This window comes from Mytilus edulis, chromosome 12 (assembly GCF_963676685.1).
Source record: "Mytilus edulis chromosome 12, xbMytEdul2.2, whole genome shotgun sequence".
Classification (NCBI taxonomy): Eukaryota; Metazoa; Mollusca; class Bivalvia; order Mytilida; family Mytilidae; genus Mytilus; species Mytilus edulis.
The window spans coordinates 17,475,913-17,495,296 of record NC_092355.1 but is presented as its reverse complement, the minus strand read 5'-3'; the positions used below and the strand labels follow the sequence as shown (position 1 = coordinate 17,495,296).

General features: G+C 31.5%; 1 protein-coding gene across 1 annotated transcript; it reads left to right on the top strand.

Annotated features, from left to right (window-relative positions):
* The first annotated feature begins 13,853 nt into the window (after positions 1-13,853).
* LOC139499230 (coiled-coil domain-containing protein 186-like) lies at positions 13,854-18,180 on the top strand. Its single transcript, XM_071287905.1, has 2 exons — positions 13,854-13,921; positions 16,215-18,180. Exon 2 carries the CDS (start codon positions 16,599-16,601, stop codon positions 17,652-17,654), a length of 1,056 nt encoding a protein of 351 aa, XP_071144006.1. The 5' UTR covers positions 13,854-13,921; positions 16,215-16,598; the 3' UTR covers positions 17,655-18,180.
* Positions 18,181-19,384: the final 1,204 nt, after the last annotated feature.

The window sequence follows — 19,384 nt, the reverse complement described above, 5'->3', positions numbered from 1 at the left end:
TATGTGGCTTTGTTAACTTGATTCGAACGTCATTGTTAAGTCTTTTGTACGAAACCTGCATCTGGCGCAAATACAAAATTTCAAAGAACAATACGCAATTACAAAAATAAACTCGTGTTTTTGTCTACAAAAACAAAGATTTGTACAAATAAATAACACTTGAAGATTATAAATGACACAAGTGATCAGTGTCTAAATATAAATAAATATCTATCAGTCGTCAATTTCACCTTAGAGTTGCCACTGAAGGAAAATTAATTTTAAATGGGTCCGATATACATACAGTGGTAAACTATTGATGATAGATCGACCAACAAGTTTTAACAACTGTGAAATATAGATTATAAAAATTGTATTTGATTTAGATTGGTTGCATTTGATATGTCTGTATATATTGAACAATTGTTACAGAGGTTCATGTCCCATTCAACAATAAAAAGGCTAAGAAGTGTATAGAGGGCATACTTTCAAAACCACTTCCGTCTTCTTCTCGTCGAAACGAAACGAAAATTATCAAAAATACAAAACTACAAGGAAAAATCAAAACGGAAAGTCAAATGACAAATCGAAAATCCCAATTACATCTAACGAATGGAAAACAACTGGAAAATCCATGACATCAAATGTAGAAAATGGTGGATTAAACCTGGTTTTACAGCTAGCATACGATTCAATTACATCGACAAACGAGGATTGAATAAAACAAACAGACATAAACATTTATGTCGGCATGCTTATGGGAACGAAATGTGCGCGACTCTTTCCTGATCACAAAATTTTACTTTTTGATTTTATTTACTGAGTAACACCACGGATGTAAAGCAGGATCTGCTTTCCACCTCCAGAGCATCTGAGACCACTCCTAGTGTTTGATCAATCTTTATTGTAAATGTTGTTTGTTGTGAACTGTGGTTTGTCTTTTCGTCGTTTTTCGTTCTTTGCCATACAATTTTCTTTTTGTCCGGCGTAAATATAAAATTTTGATCCTAATATCTAGGATGAGTTTATTTGCAACCACTGGGTCGATGCCACTTCTGTGTTGACATTAGTTATCATTGACATGTTCATAATTGTCTTTCTCTTGTAGGGTAATATATTCTACTTTAGCACAAAAAATAAACTGCATATCTACTCCTGCATTATATAGTGGATGTTTACTTATTTCTTTACAGAAATGTATTTTAAAAACTTATATGTTATTGCAAATGTAATAATTTCAAATTATGCATCTATAGAGGGAGAAAACCCAGTCATCTCATTTGATATGCGTAGTATTGTCTTACAATGTGTATTGTCTCATACATTAACGTTTCCTGATGTATAACATGTATAACATGTATCAGCTGCAGTGATATTAAATTTTAACATGACGTCCTTCAAATGCTTTGAGTACACACCCGTGGTAAAATATGAATATATTGTTAGGGCTGGTCCGATATATGTTCTATAAAAACAAAGTGATTGAAAAGGATATTGTGCAAATTTGTCAGTACCATTTAAGAACCATATCATTGAAAAAACTCATAGTTTATGTTAAACATTTTAAATATTTCTATCAATTGCCCGTGTTTTGAGATATTTTTTTTGTTTTTGTTTAATTAGTTCTTTTATCTGGTATAAGGTTTTTGGCTGTCGAATATTCTGGCCAAGATCATCACTGAAAATACCTAATAACGGGATCATTAATGTTTGAGGGCACAATCAAGCTTTTAATTATTTAAAACATGGCAACCGAGCATCCTTAGTGATAAAGCTAATCAACAACATATGGGGTGTTATGAAAATATAACAAAGTAAAGAAATTGTTACATAAAATATAAATAAGTAAACAGTAAACAGTAGATACATAAAGAGATCAATAAAAACAAGTTCAGATATATATGGAACACCTTAAGGCATAGATTACCTTAGCCGTATTTGGCACAATATTTTAGAATTTTAGATCCTCAATGCTCTTCAACTTTGTACTTGTTTGGCTTCATGACTATTTTGACATGAGCGTCACTAATGAGTCTTATGAAGACCAAACGCGCGTCTGGCGTACTAAATTATAATCCTGGTATCTTTGAAAACTACTTAAATAAGAATGCCAGCTTTTGATTGGTTGGTAGCCTGTGTATTTTTCGCATATTCTAACATTTTTTTGCTCATTCTTTTACGAATTTGCCTGTTTTTCACCACTACCGGTGAATATGCATCAAATACCATGGTATTTATAATTTTGAATATTCCTCTTTTACCGTCGTAAGCATCTTCCCGCCAAAAACTTTCGGAAATGACGTAACTTAACAAAAGCGAGCTAACGCGTATAAGTACCTGACAGTGTTTAATTTCCGCGGTTCTATGATAATATCCACATACAAATTATGCATCAACATACATGTTTATGAATTACAGCCTACAAATAACAATAACAATTATCTGTACCGGTACAGAGAGTTTCAGTCCAAATCTATTATGTGTACTAAAAAGTAATTAATAAAATTTAATGATCTAATAATTCAATTGAGTTATTGCATTAAAAATACATTTAGTTGTTTATTGTGTTTCAAATGTACGTCAGTCCACCATTTACGTTTTGCCATTTAATTAATTGCAACCATATATTTAAACGTACGAAAGAATATGCTTTGAAGCGCCTCGTTGACTTTGGTCATATATAAACACGTGCTCCCGCTAAATTTTCATTCCAGGAGTATTTTTCAACAAGATTGCACAACCCACCCTCCCTCCCTTTAACAAACAAAATTGCTGCTGTTTTTAGAATATTTTTCAGATTACATGGTAAACAGATTCAAATGTATTGAATGTTCCTATTAGATTGTCATGTATCATCAAAAGTGTCAGACGTTTCAATATTCATCGGCAGATCCAATGAAACCTGAATATTCAAGGAATTTGCAAGAATAATAAAAAAAAAGTGTCTATCGTCATGGCATTCCGTTCAATATGGAAAGTGCGTTGGATGTCATCATCAACATGATTCAACTGGCAGTGATTTATTCAAATATCGTTCATTAAGCTGTTATGGATCTGCCCAGCAGCCAGAAACTGTTATGCATTTACTGTTGGTTTCTCTTCAGAGACCAATTGTCATTACGTTTTAACTTGTTGGCCAGTTTGTTGATGTTGGTTGTTTGTTGGTTTATATTGTTGAATAGTGTTGAATAAATGCCATGACAAATAATCTTGCGAAAGAATGAAACAAAACAAATCTGTAGTTGTATATTCATTGCGCACATTGAATATGCAATAAACTGATATATTATGTTAGGGAGGGTTATTTGCGAAAAACAGTTTTGGAACAGAATTTCCATCACCTTGCGACTCGGATAATTTCACAGTCCCTTGGCTGGTATTGTTAGCTAATACCCCTTGTCTGGTTTTACATTGGTTTGCAACTTATAAAAACTATGGTTGGTAACAAAATAGAAGATGAATATCTTTACTAAATTACTATCCCTCAATTTTGTGTAAATGAATACAAAAACGTGGTTTTATGTTTATTTTACAAAAGATTGAGAAATAACTTACGTTAACTAACTGTCAACACTATAATTGAACTATCAATTGCCCAAATGTCTTTGTAATATGTTGTTAGGGGGCGAAAACACCGACCGACCTTCATCTTTACGGATGAAGAGGAAATAGTAAATTGAAATCACCAACCAATTGAGTGGTCATAAAAAAATCAGTAAAATTCGTGTATAATATTATACTGTACAGGAATATTTTGTTTTCAAAATACTTAAAACTTTTCTTACCAAGAGTAGAGTCTACGTATTATCCCAGATTACCTTAGACCACCAAAGGGTTTTAATAGGGTTCTTACTGCTCAATTTTTAGTCATTGATGTTACCTTGGCATTGTCATATTATCTTGACTTTAGTTTGGAATGACAATAGGTATCTATTTTTAGTTACCTCTTGTTTTTTTTATGATGTCGCTGTCTGATTGGTGTATATACTTATATTTAGAATTTTGCAGAAAACTTTTGGCTCGTTAAATCGAAAATAGAAACGAATTATAACGCATCAATGTGTAAAAAATCTATAAAATAACATTACATAAAAATATATGTTTCTTAAGATATGAGCAAAACCCTGACTAATATCAAAGTTTATAATGGCATATGTTTCAGTAAACAAATATGAACATTAGAAACAATGTTTTCATTAGTGACCCTCTGTATCGTTCTTTAGATACCTCTTGTTATATATATTTCTTAAAATATGATTAAAACCTTCATTTCAAATCTCAATATCATAATGGCATATGTTTCAGTAAAATGAAAAAAAATTGTTAATGGCATGAATGTTAAAGTAGTGTTCTAAGTATCATACAGTTGAAGGATGTTGAACATATAATGGTGATATTCACAACTCTTAACTTCAGTAAATTGGCAATGTCATGGCAATACACGAAAAGTTGACAAAACAGTGCAGTCTACATAAAACTATACAGACTGTGTAACACAAACTCTTTAAAAATTTGGGAGTGATATCAGTTTCCTAGGATCTTAACTATGTTTGGATTTTTGTGAGATATCTCTTAAAAGCTTAAAGTGATAACATTGAAATAAGACATCTGATTAAATTTATCAAAAACCTGACTAAATAAACGTTTTAATCGTCTCTTATTTTATCAAATGCTCAAAACAAACCTTAAATGTATCTAGTTTGCGTCTTCTCTCCTACAGAACTGCAATGCTTTATGTTATTTTTATCCGTTTTTGCCCCCAGAAAATCACAGAAAATAATACTAATATTTAGCTGTTAAATATAGTTTATATATAAATAAACATAGTATATTGATGACAGGGACAGTTGAATACATTCATTCAACACCTATCATCATGGATAAATAAAGTTACAGATTTAAATGTAAAAAATAATCTGATAGGTCAGACACACTCAATTTAGATCAGAAAAATATAATCTATTCTGATATGAAATTGTCATACTACATATAGTGTTATCAAATACGTTATCTAATGTTAAAAGTTTCCATTGTGGGGCGGATACAAAATTAATCAAGAATATTCGAAGTTGTCGAAATTGCAAGGTTACGGTATGTGGATTACTTTGTTTGCAAATTTGCATTGTAAATCTACACTTAAGGTGGCTCGGGCCTATTCGAAGTTTCTATCAGAAGTGCCGTATTTTTGGTTATTTTATTCTTTATGGAAAATGAATCAAATTGGTCGAAAAAAAAATAGGGGGTCACGGATTTTTACTTTTAAACAGGTATGTAAATGGGACCATTTTTCAATCAAATGATAGGGAAAATACAGGTGTTGACATATTTTTATCGGAATAAGAAAAAACGATCTATGACAATTTGTCCAAAACTGTCATATAAAAAGCTAGAATATAGCTTCAAAGAATGAGCCAATAAAAAACATAGGTCATAGATAAGGAAAAAAAAATATTTTGCCTTAAAACCCAAATTTTGGCGGGAAAATGGGGGAAATGGGTGAAATGTCATTTTGACCCTTTAACAAATACTGATAATAACGAAAATATTCTAAAAGTCACATAACTACAATGATTTAACATTTCTAATCAATCACAATATTAAAAAAGATATATCGAATTTACGACAAATACTTTTGTAATTCATGCGTGAAATTATGCGCAGTCGAATAGTCCCGAGCCACCTTAACGATTCTTAATTAACATGTAAGTTATAATTATAATACGAGAACCAGATAAACTGGCATTGCCGAAGATATTAATACAACGATACGTGTCCTATGCTATAGAAATTATTGTTTTATAGTTGTTTATTGAATAACACTTGCACATAAAATTAATAAAGATAGGATCAGTTGTTTTAATGTCTAAGTAGTATTGTATTGGTGTCATACATAGTATTTTTATCTGATTTAATCTAAACATGCAGAGTTTATAGAACTGTCAGATCTTGTAACATGTATACGTATTCTAAATGTCAACACATAACGACATCGTGTAAGTCTTTGTATGAATTAGGCAAATTGAATTTAGAAAATTAACAAAACATGTCTGAAAAAATCTGACCGAACTAATTACCCTATTTTAAAGGGATTCCAATCCGGAGTTAACATGGTTGAACTTTCGTTTTTTGGTATCTTGTAATTGAAAAAATATCTAGATACATTTGAGTTAGAAGGATAACAAATTACGGAGTTATCCACCTTAATTGTAAATTTCTAGTGCATTTCAACAAAATTATATATTGAAGTACCAAAACAGGGAAAGGAAACAAATATATGGATGAAATATTATGAATTCTGATCGTGGATCAATGTAAATTTGACCGGGTTTTTGCTTGTCATGTTTTCACCACTGCCTGATTCCTTGATAGATTGTCCACTTAAATGATAAAATATATATCTGAAGTAAATCATTTCAACAATAGCTTATCAATGCATTAATCTCACAAATATATTGGGACTAGATAAATCAAGGTAAAAACAATACCCGATAATATAGCATGAGCTCCAAAATTAATGAGATCGTGTGTGTACACTAAAATGTGTAAAACAAACAAGTTATGAAATAAAAACAAAAGTTTTACTGGTACTATTTTCATGCATTCAAAATGAACATATTGCTTTAAAAAGACAAAGAACCAATCCACTCGATAACAGATATAATATCTAAAGTTACATGTATTCCAATTATTCATCAGTATCTTAACACCTTGTTTTTAAATCCGGAAATAAAACATACAGAATGATTTATTTTATCAAATCGGAAACAGTTCAGAACAGTGAAAACAAAAAAATCCCAAATACTTTCATACGATTACCGGTGGCTTTTCTGAATTATAGTTTATTAAAACAACTAAATTTTTAATAAACATTACTTAAACTGACATAATGGCGTTTCCTGAAGATTCCTGAATTATTTTTAACGGTAAGGTGAAAATAGATAAAATATAAAACAAGAGGAAAAGATATTGTGTTTTTTTTTCAAATGAAAACTATTGAAAAAAACTCTCCGATGAACTGCAGTATGTAAAAAAAATATTTCAGTTTGTCTCTTTTTGATTCAATGTTGTACTATGGCTTCCATTAGTGTTGTATGAAAACCGGTAATCATTTTGTAGAGTATATTACTATGAAAACTACATATGTCGTAGTCAAATTAATATGAGGCAGGCATTACCTGTAAATGGGGACGAGGTCTGTATGAATTATTTTTTTGTAACTTGAATATTTGTTTAAAAAAAAAGAAACGGAAATACCGTAACGTTTCCGATTTTGGTTCTGTTGTTAGGGATTTAGTTGTGACGTTATTTAAATTATGACGTCATATGCAATGTAAACAAAGAAACGCTATCATCAGGTAACGTTTTTTTCATATCAAGGAATTATTAAAAATGAAATTGGTATTGCGCGTTCCTTCCTATTTTATACTAGACTGATAAATATATATTTTACTCAAAGTTTCATACAAACGAGACCGGAAAAAGGAAGTACATTGTACATTTCTGCGCAGGTCCGGGATTTCAAAACACGACAAAAAAAATTTGAACGATTTTGAGTTCATTAGTACAATGAAAAATTCGGGAAATTTTCCCGTATTTTTTTTTATTGAATTTTCTACTGTTATTGGGGACTCCGTCCCCATAATACTATTGATTGTTATGAATTTTATTTTACAATTACCCTTCAAATATAATGTTTCATCAATCTATCTTCATTGTTTATAAGAGAATTTAAAGCATATTTAGTTTGATATAAGCTTTTAGTATCATGTATTACATTGTATTAATAACATATAATTTGAAAAAAACCATTCTGCTGTTTATACAAAAAGATAACGAATTATACTCGAGGGACACTTGAAACGAAAATAAACCGACATCACAGCATCATGGCACAAAACATAACAACAAAAAAATATACAAAAATAAAAATAAACAAAACAACACAGAAAACTAAAAACTGAGTACCATGAACACCACCAAAAACCAGATATGTTCTCTGGAAAACTGCACATAAATTCACATCACTGAAAACTTCATTCAATTCATAACTGCTTGCAATCGGGCATGCTAGGAAATGCTCGACCAAAGAATTAAATGAGGTACAGAAATAGGACAATCCCTTTTGGCTAATTTCGTCTGACTATAACACTTGGAAAGATAAATATTTTTTATTTGGCTAGACAACAAATGTCTATTCCAATCAACATACATTCATTTTCAAGAGGCAGCCAATATAACTGCAATTATATACCTATATAGAGTTATTTTCTTTCAGAATAACAGGTCATTGTTTTTCAGAATCAACCCGGACGATACCATGTTTCAATGAAATATGCTCCAAGGCATAATATAATGACCAGTGTGAGGTCATTATTTTCCTTGATAATAATGCAATCTATAATTTACTTCAAAATTTTATTCGTCTGATAGTTTTTTGTTTCCGATTTGGAAATTTATTTTTTTAAATTCAGTCGATGAGATGTGTAAATGAAACCGTCATTGCCCGCATTTTAATTTTAAAAACAAATAACGTGAAGTTAATTTATCGCTACAATAAACGATAAAGAAACATTATCATATATGTGAGATGAATTTTAATGTAGACTTTCATAAAAGAAAGCCAGATTTACCATATTCGTGTGTAAAATTTTGAAAATCTTATTGAGTCACACTGAATAGGTTGATTGATATTTGGTTGCTTGCTTAACGTCTAGTGGCAAATATTTCATGCATGTTCAGGACGATACACACTGAATAGGAAATCATACTTTGACCTACATGTCTTTATATTCGTCTTCGTGTCAGTTCTTAACTTTTTTAAATTTATGTATACCTTTACTCTATCAAATGTTCAACTAATAAGATAATCTTATTTTCTATTGAATAACATAAACGTAACTCACAAAAAAAGTCGTGTGCGGGGGGTATATCGTTATATCCTGATTATCTATTAATAAAAAAGTATTGCTATTCAAAAGACAATCTTTCAGAATATATCATTCGATTCAATTAAAATTGTTAAAAAAATAACCACTTTTCCGCGATCTTTGATGAGTTTATCTATTCACATATTCTTTATATGCATGACAAACTGTACAAAAAAAAACAATGTAAATTCACTAAGCAAGAAGTCTATTTGATCAATAAATATTATTTGTGAAAATGTGGAAACAAACAATATTGCTTGTGTTATGTGTGCCCAATGAATGACTAATTCTTATTATTACGCATATAGGGAAATTTCTATCATCAAGTTTATAAATTGCAATTTTTAAACCATGTTAAATGGGAACAAGTTTTAAAAAACCCAGATTTGGTGGGGTTAGTTTTTACATGTTATGTCTTGTGTACTATGATTTGTCTGTTTGTTTTGTCTTTTTGAGCCATGGCGTCGTCAGTTATTTCCCGATCTATTTGTGTGAATGTCCATCTGGTATCTTTAGTCCCTCTTTTAAAGTTGTAACTAGATAAGTGCGATTAATTGGTGCTCTAAATACAATTTCACTTGTTCGTTTCCATTAAGTGTATCTATAAAAAAGGAGCATTATCATGTGTGACTCATGAAAAAAAATGTTAAGCCACAAAACAAATATTTTGTATTGATGAATAACCATAGATCTTAGTTGTTAAAATCATTCGAACATTATTATTTTTGTGCCATCAAAGATTAAAATCAAATTTAATTCTTCTTGTTCACGTTAAAGCTGGATTGCTCTAGACGCTCCTTTATTTTTGATGCCTTAAGATCACTGTATAATAGTGCTCTAATGCCACATGAAACATGTTCTATAGAAATATTGCAAAACAAAGATGCTCTAAGCTTTAGGTGGTTCTGAGCAAATATTTATGCTCTACAGCATGCAATCTTAACCTACTGAAAGTGTTCATCAATGGTTGGGGAATAAGGACAATACTTCAAAATTGGTAGTCAGTAAAGGCAAAAGTACTGTACCACTGTTCAATAGTCATAAAAGAGGAAAGAGAGCTGGGTCACAAACTAAACCCCAGGGAAACACATCAACTAGAAAAGGGGGAAAACGAACAATAGAAACATTGGAACACAACAGAACAAACGCCCACATACGTATAAACGGACTAATTGATAACAACTGCCATATTCCATAGTAGATCGTATGAGGTCAACATAATCGATGATCGTGAAACAAACGATCATAGTATTTCAAGAATTGTCCAATATTCCTTATAATTCCTTTCATCGAAGAAAGCTGCTCCAAAGTAGATCATTGATCTCATTAATGCATGTGAAGCTTTGTCAAGGTTTGGCTATAGTTTTAGTACTCTTCGGATCTTTAATCTCACCATTTGTGCTTGCAATTAGATTTTGACTCGAATTTCGCCAGAGACACAAGTTGTCGTAATGTACATCAGGATCAATAAAATCGCTACCTTTTTTTGGGTATAATTTTGGTTTGTCTCTTCTGCGTAAAAAGTCTCGAAAGAGAGACAGCAATCCTTCATTTTGTCGTCGTAGTGACCATTAAAATTCAGCATGCATATGCGGTTGATAATTTTAATGATATATAACTATGTCAAACCTTCAAGAAATTTACGAAATTTGAAAAATAGTATAACCGGGAATTTTCCGTGTTATAGTAACTCAAAGACGGAATACGAATAGTTAAAACTTTTTTTAGCAAGGTCCGGACAGTACCAGACCTACAAGTAAGACCTCAATGGACTTTAAAATAACATACAAAAGTATACATGTAAAAAGTGTCTATAGCAAAGGATAAGTGTTCAATGGATTAACTTGCATTGTTAAAGTCAAGGTGGTTTCCGTTACGACAAACCTTTCTTAAACAATATAATCAATTAAACACAGAGAAATATAAAAGGTTGGATAAACGGATAAACAAATTGTCACTATAGCATTAAGGGACAACCATTTGATATTCTGGGGGGGGGGGGGAGGTGAAAATGAATAACTCGGCCTTGATAATCACAAAAATAAATGGTTTGTTCTGTGGCAGTTTGAAAATAATTCACCTGAATTGCAATGTATTGAAAATAAATAACTTAGCAGGTCTAATCGAAAGTATGAGATGGCACCAGATTCTTCACAAATTAATAGTATAAATATTATTTAAATATACTTGAAATGTCTTCAAATTGGTTTCATTTAACTTGAGGTATATTTTCTCAGGAACACTAACCTCACTTTTATACAGGGCCGTAACTACATAGAGGCTAATGCCTCATGTAGAAAATTTCAAAACCAAACGCTTGTCTCTATATCAAATTGTGTTCACGGCGAGTGCTTTACAAGAAGCAAGTTTTGTTCTCCCTCAGACGTAGCCCTTGATTTTTCGGGATCAGTGTTTCTTATTTATTTGTCTTTTGTTCATTGATTGCCCTTCTGTATTCTGTTAGGGTTGCATTCCTTTTGTAATTTAGTAATTGTGTTATTAACTTGATCATGAGTTTAAAAAAAAACCAGAAGCCACAGACTTAACAATGTGAATTACATTTTTGCATTTTCATGCATATTGGTCTTTTGATGTTGTCCCTAGAAACTTAAGTCTTACACGGAATCTATAAATTTTGCTTTCAGACCAAAATATTGTCAAAAAAATATTAAAACAGAACTTGCATTTTCAGATTAAGAAAGGGTCTTCGGAACACCCAGAAAGCATGATTTTGCATTATTTGTTCTATAGCTTCTTGTGCCATCAGTGGCTCCAAAACCCTTAAAACAAATTGCCTTGTACGCTCGGCGAAACATGTTTGCCAATACTTTTAAAAAATGGTAGATACAACCAAACTTATATACATATACTGTGTATATGTGCAATACCTGTTTATGCAGTTGAGAATATAGAAGATTCATGATCATTTATGCAGAGAAGGAGGATTAATTCTGATTAAATGGTACATAATGACTTGACTATACATGTAGTATCTATAATAAACAAATAATTTCAAAATTGTAAGTTTTCGAATATTATAAAATTATATAGTTGTGAAAATAAATAATCAGTCCCTTTTTTTAATGAAACGGAAAAATCATGCTTCAATATAGTGCAGAAAATAGATAACCTGTCCTTCTATTTAAAAAAAAACTAATAACCGATCCAAAACAAATCCTCCTGCTCCCTCCCAGAATATCAAATGGTCGTCCACTTAAAATATATTGTGTGAATTTATTTAATTTCTAATTCAAATGTGTCCAAATCGTCCTGCTTATATTCGCCACTAATCTCGGTCTCCGGATATATATTCGTGCGTATTCTCCTCGTCGTAGGCGTTAACTGGAACTGTGGGAATAGTTTGTACGCAAACTTTCAATTTGATTCTCGGCGATCCAAAGTTCAGAAATCAAATTTTGATGTTCAGGTATATCGTCAGAATTTTGTACTTTGAGTTTCTCAATTTCGTTGTTTTTTTTTATAAAATGACTGTATTGCATCTCAGAATTTTTCAAATCAAAGTTTTAACTGTATCTAGTGTTAGTTAAATTAAAGTTTTCCTCTTTCAAACGCACTATTTTTTTCTTCAAAATTTTCATTACTACTGGTAAGCTCGGCTAACTCATGTTCGTTCTTTTGGATTATTGGACCATGTTGCAAACGTTCCAAATTTAATTTGTCCAAATTTTACCTTAAAATCACAATTTCTTTCATTACTGTACATGTATCCAATTTCGAATTTTCACATTTGAAGACAGTGATTTCTTTTAACTTGTTCAGCTGCTGTTTTGATTCACGTTTTGTCTGTGGAGCACGTAAAAACGAATTCCTTGTCTTCATGCAAGTACTTGATATGGAAATTGAGACATTTGTTTCTCTCTGAAAACTTTTTCATTTGGTCGCAGTCTCTTTGAAATTTTGATTTTGATTTCTTCTTTGGTTTTGAGGTCTGATATATGACTTAAGTGAACATTATATATGCGAGCAAAATGTCCATGATGTCTGCACTTGTAACAATACGCTTTAACTGCATAAACCTATGGTATGTGAACACATTCAATGTAAACAATATTACCGCAGTATGTGCACAGAAAGTCCAAACAGTTATCTTATTTTCTTATCAGCATCGGATGTCCATTTCTGCAAGTCTGGAAATTCCAGGATCTACCTCAGGATCGTGCCGCGGGTAACCTCAACCAATATATAACCTGCTAATTTTCGGGCTAAAGTAACTCAAAGACGGGAATCTCAATTTCTTTAAACTTTATAAGCAAGGTCCGGACAGTACCAGACGTAAGACACAATCTGACTTCAAAATAACATACAAAAGTAAGGTAGGAATTGTACAGTTGATTTCTATTCATTTGATGTGTTTGTGAGGTTTTGATTTTGTAATTTGAATAGAGACATTTCTATTTAAAATTTCATTTGGACTTCATTATTATTTTTATTACTTTACTCTCTACTACGCATTTTAGTAAATAAAATATTAGCTAAACTTCCAAAAAACCTTATATTTTATCTTGCTTGTTTAATTTGTTTAATTTGTGTGGTTTTGTTATTTGACATTTACTGCAAAAAGTTACTATAAATTTGTTAAAAGTCATTCTTTTTTCTTATAGTGTAGAATCGGAACTGGCATCTTTTATGAAATTACAACTACCATGCACGAAGTTTATATCTAATATCTCATAAATATATGAATACAAACAGATTCCGAAAATTTAAATGTTATCCTAACTAATTTCGTATACTCGTGAATATAATCAGACAGTTAATATTTCATTTAAGTTACTTCATACACTTACACAGATACGTGTCGTCCTTTATCTTTTGATCTATAAAATCGCTATATGACTTGATTTTGTTATCACAAAACACTGTTGTTTGAAATACCCGCGCCATTATCACTTTATTGTTTACAGGAAGCAGTTAACATGTGACCGTATTTACCTTCCTTGTTGTGTCGATTGTTTCTTTTGAAACATTTGGACGACTACTTCATGATTCTTAAGGTATGATAATCAATATATAATCTATCTTAATCATTCTACTGTTACATTTGACGATCTTTATCATATTTGTTTTTAAGCATACCACTGTTTAATGTAAGCTTTATACGGAGTTGTACGACGCGCCTACATTACAAAAACATTAAACGTGTATGTGTTCAGAGATCTAGATTTGCCAAAGCTAATCTATGCTATAACTATTCTGATATAATATTTACCAATTATCTATAATTATAAATTTCACTCAAGGCAGAACAAAGGGATCACCCATACGCACTCATTGATAATTTTATTTCAACAAAAGAAAAAAAGCCCTATTAAAAGACTGATATACAATCGCTTGAACATTATAAACTGATTCACTTTATACATATGAGACTCATTGATATGAAAGGGAAACTCACACAATTAATTTTACACTTATAAGATTTTGTAAGGTAGACGTATCCGGCCTTATAATGAGGTTTTTGACTTTTATTTACTAAAATAGGCAGATCGGTTATACAACAAACATACTGAACTGCAAAGAACTCACTGATTTCGTTTTGATAAAGTTGGAATGCTAACAGCTTATTTAGACTTTTTTTTTAAGTTAAGGCACACACAAGGTTTTTCTTGCAAAAACACGCATGGCCCGAATTTCAACTTCATCGTTGTATTTAAATGGCCAGTAAATGGTTCGTACATGGATCTATTTTAAGAGATTTACTTCCTTGTGCAAAGAAATCTCTAAATCTTCATCAAGTAGATTTTTTACTTCAAAATCAAAATACGATGATTTTGTGCAACACGAACTAGGGGTGATCTCAGGTGATATCATCATTGCAAATGATTGTATCAAATCCCTAGACACAAAAACATTCTGGATCTTATTTATGTTTAAACTGTTAGGAATTATCAAAAATTTGACCACAACTGACGTTTCGACTAAAACAATTCATACTGAATGAGTCAATACTTTGTCATATTTTATATGATGTGCCAAAATGAAGTTATTATGCCCCGCCATGGCGGAGGGGGTATCAATTAAGGCTTACCCTTGTCTATGTATTCGTATTTTCGAACGTTAAAGTTGGTTTCCGTTTTCTAACTTAAGTTTGACTTTATCACACGTTTGATTTTACAAAAAAAACGCCATTTATATATGATTGTGGGATAATATTTTTAACCTCAGAACTAGAGCTACTACACCAGTCTTGATAAACAATAACAAATTTATCCTACAGGTGTAATACCACCATTGATTTTCCCTATTGATTTGAGTGTTTGTTAAATTTAGAATTTAAAAAGAAAATGTGCAGAACTTTACCTTTGTGCCAGATTCATCCCACCATTTTGTCTTAAAATGTCCTGTAACAAGTCCAGAACATGGCAGTTGTTATCTTATAGTTGTTTCTATGTATATTGCATTGTCGTTTTTTATTTGTTGCACTTCAGTGTTTCTGTTGTTTTGTTGTTTTCCTCTTGTAGTTGATGTGTTAACCTCGGTTTTATTTTTGCAACCCGGTTTTGTTTTCTCTCAATCGATTGCTGACTCTTGAACAGCGGTATACTACTGTTGCCTTTATTTGAGAAGCTTTTTATTTTTGTATATTATGATCAGGTTGAAAGAAAAGGCATTATTTGACAAAAATATACAACGTCCTTTGCTCTTAACACTAGCTCTTAATTGTCAATGAATTTCGCCAAAGGGAATTTAAAACCCCTCGAACAAATTAATATCGTATTACGGGACATTGTCGGTCTAAGTCCGAATGAGGTGATTTTTTATTATTTGAAAATGATATATAACAATTTTTTATTTAAACATTTCTTTTATCGTATTTAAGTTACAGGTATATATTTAGTCTTAGACGACGAAACATCAACGTGGGCAATTTGCAAAACTAGATCAGTAATCGCATTCATTGACGACATTGTATCCAAGAGATACATTTACTTAAATTAATGCCAGCGAAAAGCACTTATACAATGATTAAATTGTAAGTTAATTACATATTGAATAACAAACATCATGGATAATCTACAGAAATCAGTTTTAGCACATGAACAACCACAGGTCTAAGCATAAAACTAGCGTGACGTTTTTCAGGGTCATGAGTGGCACCAACAACCGATGCATTGGATTTTTAACGACGTGTCATAATTAGCTGATCGAAATCTGCGAAATATGACAGGCCATGCAAGTACTCATTTATAAAGTTGACCACATGAAAACATATATTATATTCACATTTTTCTGTAGAGTTTGCACATCTGCAGTGTCACCAATTTGTTAAATGCTTTTGTTTTGTAGAATGGCGAGTAATTGGACTGTTTGTGGTGTATGTGATTTCCGAAACATCAACAAAGCATCAGTAATGTGGTGTTCAGAATGTGACGAGGGACTTTGTGACGAGTGTAAAGGGCACCATGGGGCATCAAAATCAACAAGAAACCATGACACTGTTTCCATTACAGAATTTCAAAAGCTACCAACAAATGTGTTAGAGATATCACAAACATGTCAAAAACACAAGGAACACTATCAAACATTCTGCAAGAAACACGATTGCCCGTGTTGTAGAAGGTGTGTTATAGAGACGCATAATAGTGTAAAGATTTAAGGGCAATTGATGACATCGTTCATAATATAAAATCATCAAATGCATTTCTTGAGGTCGAACACATCTTGACCAAAATGCTGGAAAATGTACGAAGAATTCGCGAAGACCGCACAGAAAACTTAAAATGTCTACAGGATCAGAGGGTAGAGATTGAACGTGATATAAACCAAACCCGGAAAATGATCAACGACCACTTAGACAAAATACAAGACAAAATAATTGAAGAATTATATGCTAATGAAGAAAATGAAAGTAAGAGAATAAAGCTGTTGTTGTGTGAGATTGAAGACATTGAAAAGGGAATTTCTGACCTCCAAGGTAACCAAAATAACATAAGGCAACATGCATCAGAACTTCAAACATTTTTAGCATTAAAACACATTGAAAAAGAGGTTTCGGATAAAGAAGAATGTATTCTATCTGTCCTTAAAAGCGAGGACATGAAGATAAAAACTCTGTCTTTGGAGATTAACAAAGAAGTACAGAATATTTGTCGGGCTGAAAGTTTTGGGTCAGTTGGTGTTGATTCAAATTTGTGTAAAGTTGTTTTTAGTGAAAACAAATGCCAACAAGCTCAGATTAGGGTACCTACTTCAACATCAAAATGCGTGGATGATCTCAAAATAACAAAACAAATACAAATTAATTTACCTTCTACTAGGTTAATAAGAGGTTGCACAATTTTACCAAGTGGAAAGATGATGTTTTCTGATTATGACGGTCACAAAATAATCGCGTCGAATAACAACGGTTTGCACGATTTTGAAATCGCACTGGATTTTAAACCATGTGATATTGCGTTTATTGAAACAGAAAATACCATTGCCGTTACCAGAGGTTATACTGAAAAGCGTATTCACATTATTGACTTAAAAAGCAAAAAGATAAAGAGATTTATTGAAACTTCTGCATATCCATTTGGTATAACACTGAATAAAAATTCCCTTGTATACTGTAAGATAGGCTATGGCAAAATGGAAATTCAATTGAATAGTGAATCCAAAAAGACGATTGTTTGCCCTGAAATGCCAGCATATTCTTATGTTGCGGTGCATGATGACAATATTTATTATACAAATGAAGACAGCAATACAGTATCATGCTATGACATCCTTGGAAACTTAAAATGAACTTTCCAGGATGTGGAAAGTATGCAATATCCACAGGGTATATCAGTAGACAGCAATGGAAACGTGTATGTTGTCAGTACGGATACAAACAGCGTTGTCATCATTACTCCTGATGGAAAGCGTTGCAGAACAATATTATCCTCTCGTGATGGCCTGAGTTTTCCACGTGCATTGCATTTCGAACCAATAAGTAAGAAGTTATTAGTTGCAAATGAAAGTAAGTTTGCGTTTTTATTTGATGTTTCTTAAAACAACTACTGTGAACTTTTAACACTGAACCTATTTGTTATATGTTTTTATGTAATTATATATTACACATAATTATATTCAGATTATTATTAACTGGCTGGATTATATGTAAAGAGTCAAATTAAGAAAAAATTCAAGGCTTTTCTTTATTTCATTAAAAGTTGTTTTAATTAATTGATAGCTCTTTAATCTAGTATTACATGTATCGTATGAAATTGTGTAACTAATTGAAAAATAATGACACAACGAACTAAACGCAATAAAAACACCAAACTCTTTTTTTATCTACGAAAACATAGTTTTGAACATATATATATATCGCTTGAGGATTATAAATGATAAAACACACAACAAGGGATCAGGTCTAATATCCTTTAACCTTAAATTTATCCTAAGAGTTGGTGGAAATTAATTAGGTCTTTCCACCTTTCCGTGGAAAGACCTATTGAATTTGTTCTGATTATTATTAATTTTTTTTTCTTCCGCCTAATTTGTTTTCTTGTGTAGTATTGATGTTTCAAAAGATGTCGCTTAGATATTTGGAATATGATGTCGTATAGTTTATAAGTTTTAAAAATTTACAACTGCGTAACAAAATAATTTACGTTGTAAGAATTATCTCCCCAAACACTGTTTTTCTTGTGGCCACTACTCCTTCGCAACCGTAAAATATTACGACAAATTTATTTTACCAAATTGCTCGTAAATTCTTCAGGATTAGGATATTCATTTGGACTGAAGTTATCCGGAGACTCCATATGAGAGTTATTTCCCTTTATGCATTTGATATAAAAAGTAAAAACACAAAAATACTGAACTCCGAGGAAAATTAAGTGATATGCGTTTCTAACTGGTAAACCATCAGTGATATAGGCCTAGGGTCTTTGGATTTAACTTCCTTGGTCCAAAAATATGAAAATAAGGTCAAGGTCAAAGGTCAAGGTCATATTCTAAATTTTGATTTTGGCTTATTTTCACTTATTTTCAACAACCGTGAAAGATATTGACAAATTATTTTTACTAAATTGTGAGTTGTGACATGTTGTAACTTATAAATTTTGGTTGGAAGGGTGCGTAAACAATAAATGAGAGTTTTCGCCCATCTTATATTTAAAATCATGCCTAAAGTGATATAACTCATTTACCATACATATTACAGACCTAGGGTCTTTTTATTTGAGGTTCTTGGTTGGTGACCTTGAAATTGAGGTCAAGGTCAAAGGTTAATAGGACGTTCTAGATTTTGACATTTGCTTTAAATTCATATTTATACATTATAAAGTCATTGGAACTGACATTTTAGATTGATTTTTAATATTTTGATAATAAAATAGATCTTTACTTGTGGAAAGACCTTCAATTGTTCTTTGAACAATTGGTTTTTAATTTTAATTGAATCTGGTGTCCATCCGTTACACAAACAGTTGTTATTTATAGAGATTGACCAACAAATTATAACACCTGTTTAATATGGATTATAG

Excerpts from the sequence above, each read along its gene's own strand:
- LOC139499230 (XM_071287905.1), top strand. The coding sequence starts at position 16,599 with ATGCTGGAAAATGTACGAAGAATTCGCGAAGACCGCACAGAAAACTTA.